This window comes from Sipha flava, unplaced genomic scaffold, assembly GCF_003268045.1.
Source record: "Sipha flava isolate LNK unplaced genomic scaffold, YSA_version1 0_pilon_pilon, whole genome shotgun sequence".
NCBI lineage: Eukaryota > Metazoa > Arthropoda > Insecta > Hemiptera > Aphididae > Sipha > Sipha flava.
In genome coordinates, this window is record NW_020271713.1 from 770195 (window position 1) to 785063 (window position 14869).

Sequence of the window (14869 nt, forward strand, 5' to 3'; positions counted from 1 at the left end):
ATTTTATTGAAGTACCACCCGGTGAAAATTTCTTAAAATATGCTCCATTAGAATCTGAATAGGCACAACAAATCGGAAAAATCGGTAAGACACTTCCCCGGTTGGATATATTATTTTTGTATTTTTACCTTAAATTTTTGATTCTATCAGAAAAGTATTACTAAAATAAAGTCACTTAAAGTAAACAAACATCTTAGTATAATAATATTAATAAATTTCTCATTTAATTTAAGATTTCCTAAGCCTATATAGACGTATTCACGATACAGCAAATATATTATATTAATATTATACAGAACTTAATATTACCAAACGTATCGTTTACACAATTATAAAACGTACATTTTATCTACAAGCAAAGTGTCCTTTTTTAAATCGAGCACGTGCTTAGTCCTGTTTTACAAATATTTAATCATTATTACATTTATTAAAAAGCCGCAACGTACTACCGCAATTCGGTCTCGTTAATTAACCACCGCCATCTGTCTTGATCGCAAACTCTCAGCAAAGCCAATTTCACTACATAGAACTCATTAAAACTTTCCGCGTCGGCGTCGACGACTGAATTCGTATTTATTTATACACTCTGTTTTTCTTTCGCTTAGAGTATTATCATACGATTTATACTGTATCTGCGGGTAGAATATACAAAAGCGTTTAGTTTGCGTTGTACAAATGCAAGAACAAATATATCTATACGAATTTCACCTGCCAGATATTTTCACGGCAGTAATTCGGTAAATACGCGCATCGGTAAAAACGGGTGGACTGAGCGAAAACTGCGTGTGCGATAAATTCGAACGCAGGACTTTTTAGGATCCCGGTACACGGACCATGGGGACTTGGTGCGCTTCTTTCGACGGGTTTTCGTGTTGTGCGAACGGTTTCGTCTAGGTCGAATAGCACCGCGATGTCGATACCGTCTCGTTCGGACGGCATACGGATGAGCCGCTGAGCCGATCACGATAAGTTTTACATTTTACATCAACCGACTCTGGCACGCACGCACGCACGCACGCGCTCTCGTATTCAATTAGACGGTATTTATTGGGCCCCGCCGCAGCGAAAAGGGTGGCTGCACCCCCACACCGGATAAATCCTGCGGCAAAGAGGGAGCCGCGCCGGCACAAAGCCCAGGAAAACGTATATACGCGTGTGGGCGTGTGTATGTATACACACACATATATATATAATACATATATTAATATAAAATTGCGCTCGCCCCTGATTCTCGCGGGCCTAAGACCTCCGGATTAACCGTCTTATGTGCGCGCGCGTTCGTGTTCCGCCGCAACTACGCCATTCCCCGCCAACGGTGCCCCCTCGCTGCTGCCGGAGAGAGTATTGTTTAAAAATCTATTACAGAACGCTAATGCCATTAAGCTCCTTTAATATGTTACATAAGCCCTCGGAGGGCTCCTTCTTTTTTTAATTGTTTCCATTATAGGGCATAAAATATTAACCTTTTCGGTTTCGCCGCGCGTAACGAAGACCGAAACACGCACGTGTACGGTTAACAGTATCACGATATTTATACATGGTATTGTGCGTTATGTACCTGCATCCACGTATGGACACATAACGCACTGAAGTACTGGTTAAACTCGGTATACGAACTGGCCCCCCTCGTGTTGTTTAACGATAGTAATATATCGGTGAGCAAAGCGATTTATACTATTTCCCATTACGACGTAGGTAATAACAGGGTCTAGTTCATTTCAGTCACTACGTACAACGCGCGTTATTACATTTTAAATCCATCAAATATGTCCTTCGTTGTACACAAATATGTGATTTTTTTTTACAGGCCATCATTTACGAGGGTCAAGACAAGAATCCAGAAATGTGCCGGGTGCTGCTCACGCACGAAGTCATGTGCAGGTAAATGTGCAGTTCTATAAATCGTTTATTTTACAATTATCTACACAACATTATATAGGACAATAAAGCGTGCGTATTAATTTTCCACCGCCTACCCACTGTGCAATTATACGTAACAATTATATCAACGCGATGTAAAAATAAATCGTGTAACGTTGCAACCTAAAGCGGATTTACACTATAGTAGGTAATGGTAAATGGTAGTGTTAATGTGCGGTAATTTGTATACTTCATAAAAATTTAGTATATCTGTTATTTTGCATCATTATAATAACATTTCAGATAAATGTTTTCCATTATAAGACAAGAAAAAATAAATAAATGCTCAATTCTGAGATTCGAACTTTCGCGGCCTCGTCTAGTGATTTAGGGATTTAGAAACTTTCGGTTAATCCTTGTTATAATTAAATCATTTGTTTAAATTTTTCATACATTTCATCAGATATATATGTACCTATGTACCGCATACCATGTGCGTCAACAGACGGTATATGAAAAGTGAGAGGTTATTGCAAAGAGCGTCTATCTGTCTTTATCGGTGGGTTTCAGACGGTTTTTTCTTGAAAATAATACCATTGATTACAGAATAAACTTATATTTTAAAATCAATGATAATACCATGTCAAAGACAAAATTATTATCAATAATTATGAGAAAAACTTGACAACACAAACGCATCACCATAATCGATTGCAATTTGGTCAACTTGGAAATGTAACACCTTTACACTACACATCACATACGTATCTACGGAGTATAATGTAACCGACGCAAAGAGATTCAACATCGGTGCGATGTTTTGTAACATTGAACGTTCAGTGGGCATATAGTGATCGGATAGTGCCGATACAGGGTTAGCAGCCGACACCGTCTGAACATAAACGTACGCATCGCGTACACTACATAGGGACCAAGTCGCGCTTGTGCGCGCACGTACGGCATTGAGGTGCGAACCGTTTGTAATAATGATGGATCGGTTACCGGTCAAATATTATGGCCGCTAACACGCTCCTCCCAGGTATCGCGACACAACGGCATTCCTCGACTTATATTCTCCTACACACGTACGACATGTACAATGTTTACACACACACACACACACATACACATGCGTACACGACCACTGCGATCGGCCAAGGGGACGGAGAAAGTTTGCCGAGTCACGGTCGGGATCGACGCTATTTTTTCTCATTTTTCTTATTTTTATGTTTACGTATGCACGCCATTCGCATTGTACACATGCGCGCGTAAACAACCACACCGTCAATAGTAGTCGCAGGCTCGGCGCGAGGGGTTGCATGTATGAACGCGCGCGTTTTTCCAAGATCGAAGGGGACCGAAACCCCGGGGGACAGGTGCACCGCGCCTTTACTACTGCAGCACAATAATAATAAAGGCCCCCGGTCCACCGGTATAATATTGTGTACAACATTACGCATTGTACGATACCAATACATGCGTATATCTGTTATTTTTAATATTTTTTTTTTATGTTGTTCGCAGTCGGTGCTGCGATAAGAAAAGCTGTGGCAACAGAAACGAAACGCCATCCGATCCGGTCATCATCGACAGGTAAGATTCAGTAACGATCTATGTCGTACGCATGAAATAACTCGCGATTTGACGCGTTTGCATACATAACTTTGCCAATAGATATTTTTCAACAGGCGTCGTATCGTATATTGAAAGCAACACGGACACCACCGTAGAATAGATATTTTAATATATTTGTAGCTCGAAGTAAACTACGTTTTTTGGTATTATTTGTGATCACCGCCAACGTCACATGTTATTGTAGAAAAAAAAGAATAATAATAAATACATAGAAAGACTAATGCTCTCTCACCCTCCTTTATTTTCGGTCGACTTTAGCACTTAGAAAAAAAAACCATTCGTTTCTGTTATGCTCTCTTCCCCCTGTACTTTTATAACGGAATGGTTTAAATACCACAAAGAGATCCGCACACTAATAAGCCGTCCCAGCGGGTGGGGTGCTTTGAACAAACTTCTGCTCTTTCGCCTTTTATCTAACGTTGTCCTCCCCCAGAACCAATTAAAACGCCGCAAACGCCCGGTATTTTTGTTTTAAGTAATCGCTAAATTGAAAAAAAAACAAATACCCACTGTAAAAACATAATTAGCTATAGAGACTTCAAAGACCGTCTAGAGATTGTTTAGGAAAATTGAATTACCAGACTAAAACTCGTGGGTAATTACTTAAACGACTGTTCAGAGAACGAACGGTGTGTTTACTATTTACATACGATACTATTCATCATCGAAATTCAAAGGTACAGCGCAAAATATTATCAAACATAATTTATATTATGTAAATCATGTGTTCGGTGCGGTCGAAACTTTATGGGCTATTGAATTTTATCGGTCCAATATAACCGTAATCAATGTGCATTTAAAATTTACAAACTTAAACGATATTTATGTTGACCACGCACGTTAAAAACTAAATTCAATTTGTGATTATTTTCACTAATAAAAACACGATCAAACGATAATGTGAGACACAATTACCATTATTACAACATCGTGGACAAACGTATAAAACTGTATGGTTGACGAAACGTATACCAATTGCAGTCATTAAGTACGACGAGCGTGTATAGATGAAATAATAGTCCAGTTTATAGTCAATTTATTTCTTCATCTTTAGGTGTGCTTTCAATTCAAACGGTTTAATGCTTTTTTTTTCGAACGTACATTTTTATCTCCTTTTAACCTACTTTGAAGTAGGTACATCACGTTTAAGGTTCGAATTCGAACTAATGTTTACGAACTATAATATACATGTATAACACGCAATATGAATTCTCAAAATATAATGTATATATATATACAATGTTGAGTTGTACTCATGCTCACGTTAATATAACCCAGTGGTTCCCAAACTGTACACCGCGGTGCTCTTGGGGCACTACAGGCACTTTCTAAGGGCACCGTAGTCTACGGTTTATAATAAATATTTTAAAATGGGCTATTGTAAACTCCACTAAATTATCGGTTAAGATAAAAAGGTAATAAAAGGTCTAATGTAAACTCCACCAATTTTTTTTTTCTTACCTGTAATGGGTATATGTAAATTCCACCAGTTTTTCTGTGTTTTGCCTGTGAATCTTTTCATGGTCATCTAAGAAATTCATTTTATAGAAGTCAACCGAATGTTTTTATTTTTAGTAAAGTTCTTACCGAATTTCCAACCCATACTAATATAAAACTAAATATCATATCTCAAGTAAATAAGCTAAAAAATTCGAAATAAAAAAAAAACAGTGTCACAGGATACTATAAATAGGTACACTAATTGAGTATTATAAGATTTAGAATACTTACAAATTGTATCAAATCATTATTTTACATACTTGACATAACTATATATTTTTGGATTATTGGGTATAACGATTATTTATTATGATTTTTTTTACTATGATTTAAATATTGATTGTTCACAATATGATATTATATTATATTATAATTTTTTTTTTTAATAATATATCATATTAATTTTATACTACTACTTGATTTTTTTCACTGGCGGAGTTTACATGAATCTAATTTTACCTGTTTTTTTTTTCTGGTGGAGTTTACATGCGCCCTTTAAAGTGTATAGATTTTTTTTCCTAATTGTTTGAAATATTTTCTATTGTATATTCGGAAATTCTCATTTTAACCTTATAATATTTTTATGTAATAATTATAATAATGATAACAATAATTTTATTTATTAATTTTTTTAGTTTAAAAATTCATTAATTTATAATTAAGTTAAATTTTAATAAAATTAGTTATCATTGATGACTTATCAATGAATATTTTTTTGTCCTGTCTTTCATGTTATTTACAGCAGGGCACCATGGTTAAATTGAGTCCAAAAAAAGGCACCGCAGAAAAAAAGTTTGGGAACCACTGCTATAACCTATTAAAACGTTATTATCAAGTAATTTTATTTTTAATAAGCTTAATATAACTTTAATAACCTTATCTGTACATATATTAATCTTAATAACTCATTATTACGTAATATACCTTCCATATTTATAAATATATATAAACAGAGTTAGAATGTCAGAAGGAGTGAAAGAAACTATTTAAGCTACATTGTGTCATGTGACTTTTGGGTAATGGATTGGGTCCGAGCTTTCATGGTGAAGAGTTAACGAGGTCGACCCTAAGTCCTGCGCCGACAAACTGCTCTCCCATCCGTCAAAATAATCGAACAGAATTCTTCTTTACTGTTGGGTACACGCAGCTATGTATACATATACTTGCATACGTCTTATTGTATAAAAAGGCAATCGAATAAAAAATAAATAAAAATATAAACCTTTTATCGAAATTGAGACGACGAAATATGTGTTTTTTCGAAACTAATGATGAAATACTGTGTACACTAATACAGTTGCCACAGTCTCGTTAACAAGAAAATTTCGTTTAGACTAGTTCACATAAAAAATGAATTCAGACAAATATGATTATCTAAAGTATATATATATATATATATTATTAGTATGTACAACCGTTTTTTTTTTTGCAACGGTTTGCGCTAATTAAATGTAATTCTTAGTTGTGTTCTATTCATTTCAGTTCGTATATTATTTTGATAAGTCTTAAGCACTCGGAATCATATTGCAGTAATGTACCTAATTATATTTATGAAATTTCAACGAATAAGATAAATGAAATAATATAATATACTATTATATGTATATATTGATTTACCCAAATTAATTGCCCTTCGCAGCGTGTAATATTATGCGATTATGTCACAAATGCAAATATTGGGTAGGGTGTCTCGGAAATATTTACGCCCTCTCCAACCCCAAACTCGTTTATCAGTTCAAGTATCAAATGTATAATTACTATTGCATTAGAGTATATCATGTCATATACCAAGATAAAAATCTGCAGAGTACATTCAAATTTCCTTAATTCGTTTTTCCGGTTACAATCAGTCACCCCTATATACTAATATAATACATGAGTGATGTGTCACCGTGTATACCACGATAACCAACTTCTATACATCGTATACCAGTTATAAGAAGCTGAAACTACGTCTGTATCGGCTACGATTTCGTTTTCTCATATTACGATTTTTCGCTTTTTTTACCCGAAGCGCGTTTCTTTGTTTGTTTGTTTATTTTTTTCCATGCCGGTGGTACAAAACAAACAAAAAAATGTGACGTATTACTGTACTACACATCTCCTATATAATATTTGTGGATGATTTATAACGCGGTGATGTAAAACAGTGAGAGAGAGATTCCAGCAGAACGCTTAATAACAATATTCGTTGAAGGTTATTATCATTATTATTATTATTATTTCTACCACTGTGAACTTTTTTTCCTCTTCCGTCTCCCGTATTTTTATTTTATATTTTTACATTTGCTATCTCTTTTAACGACACGCGTTCTGCGACTGAAGATCCGAATCGGATGATACTACATCGTTCCGACAGACCACCCCGTCCATTCCTACCACCATACGACCCACGCCGTCGTATAAGTAACTTCAACCGCCCCTTATATATCCTTACTATATATATATATATATATATATTATGTGTATGTGTGTGTGTAATATACATATATTTACACTCCCGCATACACCGCTGCTGCAGCAGTGTGATGTACTGCAATAGCCTCCTCGGTATTATAACCATTGAATATAAAAAGAAAAAAAACGTCTGCTGCTAAAGATTTTTATGTTCGGTCTAACGCGCACGCGGAGTAGAAGGAAAAAATATGGCTCGAAAGAGATAAAAATAGCATGCACCCTTCCCGCCCCCGAACAACAAAGAAAACAAACCCCATGTGTCTTATTACATCTCCCCTGTGCGCACCATCTCCCACGGGATGCCATTTTGTCGTCGTCGAAGTCGAACCTTCATCTTTTTTTCTCTCCTCATTCATTTCTCTTATATTCCGCAGCGATTTTTCCTCCGTTAGCCGCTGCGACTGATCGCTTCTCTATACACGTTATATGCCACACATGCACATACATACGAAAAATCTTCATTGTATACACAATACATTTTATCAACACCACGTTAAAATATAAATATATATGTACACATAACCGACTATATGACGTCATATATACGTTGAAACTATCCAGTGAAATATATATGTTATGGAAAATGTAATTGCGTATATTACACTGTATCAGTCTATCACGTGCTAGTGTATAGTTATTATTCATCCGTGATGATCTTTTATTTTTATCTCGTTGCACATGTAGGTACGCATAATAGTCGTCTGAGATTTTTGAGTTGTGCAATTAAAATTATCAACTTAATGATTGTCTCACCGGCTCTTATAACATAGTGCATCCCCCGGGTCGTTTATTCACATCAGTTATTACGGTAACAACAAGCTGCACATTGTCTCCATAACATTGTTATCGTTTCTTATTATTTTAAATATCATACAGTTGCTTTAAGTTTGTTGAATCTAATTTTGTTGTTTTGTATAAATAGGATTCTAATGGGAAATAGGTGCTTTTTTGGCTTAGGGAGTATGTTTAGCTCAAAAATCTTGTCGACAAAATTAAAAATACAATTGTACATGACCCTGATAAGACCAGTAGTTTTATATGGCACTGAGACATGGACACTGAGAAAGGTAGAGGAAACAAGACTTGCGGTGTTTGAACGAAAAATTCTAAGAAGAATCTATGGACCATATATCGATTCCGACACTGGAGAATGCAGGATACGCCACAATAATGAATTGAATAACTTGTTTCAAAAACCAGATATTATATCCGAAATTAATAGAAGAAGATTATTGTAGGCTGGACATGCTTAGAGGAAAGAGAGCTCTTTCATTAAGGCGGTTATTAAAGAAAATATGACTGGGAAAAGACTGTTAGGAAAACCGCGTTTACGATGGAGGATCGTATCAAAAAGGATATTAAAGCAGTAGAACCAAATACACAGTGGAAAGAAGCTGCAGAGGATAGGGAAAGATGACGGCAAATTTGTTTACAGGGATGGTCTTGAAGGCCGTAACCCACAAGAAGAAGAAGAAGATAAATATATATTCCGTCCAAACCATTGGGATAATTACGTTAATTTTCTGAGTCCGTACAAAGGAATGTGCTAATAAGTATATACTAGTAGAGGGTTTTTTAAAGCTGAAAAAAATATCTCATGGAAATTTAAATAATTCAATTTGGAAGTTTGGTCGACCTGTAGCGAGGTGAGGTCGGCCGTTTCGAGAGAGTCGTCGACCCGCTTTTAAATTATATCTTTGTAATACAATACGCATCGCGATCGCAGTTTTCCTAACCGTGTATGGCGAGGTAGCCACAATATAGAACATACGTGTAAAGGTTATATCACGTATTATCGACAGCCCCCGAGCGGCAGTCGGATAGTATATTACATCTATAGTCACTATATATTTTATTATCTCTATAAATCATCAGGAAACTTCTGTGCCGTTATAATATCTAACGGTGCATTCGATGTAAATGTATATAAGGGGTAACCAACGCGTATAGAGAGAGAGAGAGAGAGAGAGAGAAAGAGAAAGATAAACGTAGAAATGCATTTTATTTTGGTGACGGTGTGTTGCTGCAGAGTATAGGTACGGGTAAGAGATATGACGAGAAATTATTCGTCTCTCGAGGAGACGATTCGGGCGAAATACGTAAACAATAATACATGTAGAATCCCGTTCCTCCTCTCTAAGGAAATACCGGGATGACAATGGAGGGTAATTGCAGAAAAAAGAAGGAAGTGTTCTCGTAACGGGATTCCATAATTTGTTTGTTTGTTATATACATATGAACACAGAAAGGTGCGTATTATATACGATGTATATTGTGTGTAGAAACGGTGACTATATTCAGTTGTCCTACTATAAATGTTTTATATATATGTACATACGAACATATACGCATACGCGGAAACATCGTGATCCTTGCATTTTCTTACCACCCCATACGGTTCGATTTTTTTCTTTTTCTTAAAAGGATATATATACGCGTACACAAATTTATATTCTTGTATATCCGCGAGAATAGAAATTATTAGCTCTTATTTTTCACATGCTGTTATTGTATTTCTCAGATAATATTTCCACCCTATAACTCTCATATTTTACCGTATAATACATCATAGTATACATATCACATAAATTTATATACGCAAACATACACACATACACACACACATACACAAAATAGGAGTATGCGTACTTCGTGAAAAAAGTTAGTATTTTTTGTACGGAGCGCTTTTCAAAATGAGTCTAAATGTCGTTACGACTAAAACGTAGCCCACAGACTGGTGCTGCGTATATTATATAAACTAGAATATTATAATATAGGTTGGTCGAGAAAAAAACACGCTATATCATAATAATAATAAGAGGATTACAGAGCACTTATCGCGATGTTTATAATTTACGAAAATTGAAAATCGCCGTACATACGTGTGTCCCTTGTTACGAAGTAAAATTAAGTGAAACTCGAGGAAGGTAGTACTCTACGTGTTGTATAATGCCGAATGGGCATTTTACCGCGGTTTGTACAGCTATGGTGTAATAACGTATCCACATTATGTAACTCGAATGTATTACAATAATATGACGTATATTAAAAAATTTCAAAACGAACTCGATTTTTGTGGTAGCTTGACGTAATACAATAAAACTGATCGATACGAATAATGCAATGTACATAATACATATAAATATATAGTCGATGTTTATTATATATTGTGTGTGTGTATTTGAATATATTTTTATCTACGAATATCAGTGCGTGTTGGTTAATAATTCGACTGGTCGTTTATTTTTTATCGTTCCGTTTTACTCCTTCGATAATAATAATTATTGCTATCGAATGTATAATATATGAATATACATACACATAATATATGAGTGTATTATATGTAAATGAAATACTATGTGCACGTTCGTATCTGACTGGACGGTGAGGTGGCAGTGAATCGTATCGAAATTGCACAACGTATACATTATACAGCAGCCATTGGTATATTGATGCCAACATAAAACAACAAACTATACCAATATCCACCTAAAGTAGTCGTTTGTTATGTAAAACATAGATACACATATATATTGTACACACACAATATATTCGGAACGTACAGAAATAGAATCCTTTAAATCGTAGGATTAGCTAACAGATCTAAACGTTTCCTGCGGATAAATAACATACGATAGAAATTGAAGATTAGATAACAAACCGATCTATCTGACCGCATATAAGAGGGCAATACGGGATAAAATACAGTGTAAAAATATTGCTCTCGTGCGTAATTATCATAATTAAAAGAAAAATATACGTTAGCATGTTGATGGGGATAAGCAGCAAGGATCCCATATGATATATTAGGCTAATTACGTAGAATACGCTGAAAATGAAACTGTTTCACACAGACTTTGGATACTTATTGGCGATGAGGAGCAGCGATACAATTCCCTAGAGTGTCGAAAATTGTTTAAATGTCTGCACCCCGTTGAACATGTACGCGTAATAAATTATTAAACGCATTGATAAGGGAAAATATAACAACTATATTCGAAGGATTTAAGCCCATAGTCCCTCAATTATTATCAACACCAGTTAACGTGGATGGAGAGGATTCGCGGAATATCGCAGTCAAATGATTTTGAGTATGAAAATCATAAAAAAAAAAAAATTATAAAAATTGACCGTCATTTTAAACTCGAAAATTTTAATTAAAAGTGTCAAAAATGAAACCGCGTACGTGTGTGCAATTATTATTATGAAATTATTCATTACGGTGAACGAGCACCGACAATAAATTATATTATCATCGCTGGTTTGCACCGCTTCCGTTTTCGAGCCGACGAGGCATGCCCTTGAATTCCGTAACAGTCACCTGGTTAAGTATTCGACTGACAGTGCGGTAAGTCGCGACGCGTTATAACCGCGTTATAGTATTTGACAAACGTGTTGTAAATCCATACGCTTTCTTTATCGGCATTAAAAATTAATGTTTAATTTTTCGCTGCGTGCTATGCAATCAATACATGAACGGCTAAAAACTACATTCTAAACGTATATATAAGTACACGCGCGCGAAAATCATTTAATAATTCAATAATTTAATCATTTATCCATGAAAAAATTATTTAGTGCATTTACATATTATTTTATTATTTTTATAATACGTAGGTATATATATATACGGACTTAACGCTTACATCCGTCGGTGGTTAAAGTTTTATTTTTATTCGTTTAATTTTAAATAAATATTCGTTTAACGTCCGAATACAAATATTTATAATTCATTACGGACTCGAAACGCGTTCGTACTTTCCCAGGATCGTTAATTATTGTTCTTCAGCGATATAGTTTACTTATTATACTATCGCGCAGCCATTGCCGCGTTATTGGCGAGTCGAGTGACACATATAATATCTGTTTGTTAAAATACACCGCACTAGTTTCACTAATTGGTTCATCACGAAGATAATATAATAATATAATTGTGAACAAGACCGTATGTATATTGTATAGAAATGCACTTGTACGACTCGGCTCCGTCAACTCCGTAAACACACTGAATTCGTTCGTTTTTCCATTGATACGGTGTTTATTTGATTCTGGTTTTGATGTAATTGAACTCCTCCACCCGCCATCGGTATTTTAATCGTTTATACGTTAACTACGGATTCGTTACGCGGAGATAAATATACCCATAAGTGAAGTCATGGTTTCCAACAAAATTCCGTTGGATCATGTGAGGGTTGTGTTAGGCGAAAAAGATCAGTTCAGCTGTAGCAACGGACCGAATTAAGCGGAAAAAGCGCTATTTACATCCACGATAAATGTTTTAATGTAATAAGGAAACGGATGTAAGTTTGACAGACGCGAAACAGTTAGCCCTTGATGGTTAGCGAAGAGAACGGACGGCGGGGCTGATATTGTATTTTATAAGCGAGGACAGGAACCGGGAAGATAGAGGATACTAGAGCCACGTAACCCGCTGTGACGATTATGGTTTTTCTACGTGGTAACAAACGCGCGCGTATATTATAATAAATGTACGTCCATGGAAAAAAAACCGTCCGGTAAGGCCTACAGCAGTGCCATGTTCCCTGTGCTGCCGGTCATCGCGTCGTGCACGCGCGCCCGACGCTGACCACCTGAGTCCTTCCGCGGCGATGACGTAACGCGCGCTGCTGCCGCGACCCTTCTGCTCCGGTGCCCGGGTGGGTGTTATTTTTCTATTTACATGTATTACTACAACGGGCGCGTATAACATTCGTCGGCTTCTCGTTTGCGATGATTAATGGAATTACGATGACAGCTGCTCCTGGTTGTCGCCGGTGCTCGCCGCCGGTGCCGTATACTGTACAGGGTGGAGTGACGAGCCGACCGGCGAGAGCGACTCGACGTCGGCGGCGGTCCGACATCAATAAATAATTGCCGAAAACATAACGACGACGGTGTGCAGGGATGGGGATTTGGCTGTCGGCGGCGCGTTATGACGTATATTATTATTATTATTATTATTATTATTATTGTATGCCGCGTCGGTGGTGTATAACGCGATTTTACGAAACTCGTCAGACGCGTTAAGCTCCGCGCTTGAATAATTTATCGTATAAATATTGCTCTTTTTTGGTATTTTACTACATGAAAAACATAATCGTATTTAAATATATGTGTGTGTATACATATGTAATACATTCACTCGCGTATACGAACTTTTATATAATATATATGAAAAGTCTGCGTTTATAATTATGTATCAACAGGTGCGTGTACAAGGAGCCGCTTATCAGATTCAAATTAGGAAATTGTAAGAAAATTTATATTTTTATTTTTGTTTCCTGGTCACATAACGACCAGTAGTTTTTGCTCCTGCAAAATATGTTATGTATTTAATGATATAACTAAATCAAATTTTCTATCGTTAATTACTGTTTGTAAATAGCTGTGGTTATCGTAGCTCTTGAAAACCTTAAAATCCTTTAGAAAATATTTTTTTCCAATACGTACCTCCGTGTTGTACATTTATACCGGTTTACTGCACATTAAGTGTAACCTCTCGCTGAACGCTCAAATTATATATGCAAGTGAAATCTTTTTAAGATGGACCGCCGTGAATAAGATGAAAATCTGTGGACTGTGATGCGAACATTCGGTTCGTACCAAATCAAACTGTGAACGTTTTACTCGATAAACCGGAAAATTGTCTCAAGCCACGGACATTTCTCCGCAGGCCCAATTTGAATCCTTCTTAGACAGTTTTGTCCGATTTATATTTTTATATTTGAAAATGAGACCATTCATCCGGGATATAAATATTATCTAACCGATGATAAATAGTATCGAAACTGATCATGCATAATCGTTTTCTGATTTTATTATTAGTTATAATTATTCGATTCGTTCATAGTTTATTACTTGGATCTGGAACATGAATTCCAACAAAATGTCCACCCAAGGTTCGTTTGGTCTTTGAAATTATATTTCAGGCAGTTCTAATATATCTTCAGTATCTGATGCTCGTTTCAAGATTCCCTGATGCGACATTTTTTATTTTTTTTAAATGTATGAATAATAATTGGTATCATAGTATTAATACTGTGATATTATGCTGCTGTTTCTTTATTAGAACATTCTTAACGATTAAATCGAGTGAATTCGTGCGTATAATCATAATGTATACTCAACGGCTCATATGTCTATTATGCTCATATGCATACCTCTGTGGAAACATTTTATGGGAACAAATACGATTCGTATGGTTTTCGCCGTTAACTATAACTTTGTAAATTAATTTGTCTTTGTTTTCTGTAGCGCACAAATAAGTTCACAGGAATAACGAATGCAGTATATAGGGTAATTCTAACATGTACGATGAATGTGTGAAGCTGAAAAAAAAAAAAACCATTCTTGTATGTGTGATTTTTATTGTATATATTGCTCATTAGTCACATTATCAAGTTGACAAGCCGAATAT

General features: G+C 35.7%; 1 protein-coding gene across 1 annotated transcript in view; it reads left to right on the plus strand.

Moving 5' to 3' along the window:
* The window catches only part of LOC112690166 (transcription factor collier-like), an 85586-nt gene that overhangs the window by 18618 nt on the left and 52099 nt on the right, over window positions 1-14869 (plus strand). The window contains exons 5-6 of the mRNA XM_025564150.1: window positions 1808-1881; window positions 3385-3453. Coding sequence (XP_025419935.1) covers window positions 1808-1881; window positions 3385-3453 — 143 coding nt within the window. The remainder of the gene's footprint in view (window positions 1-1807; window positions 1882-3384; window positions 3454-14869) is intronic.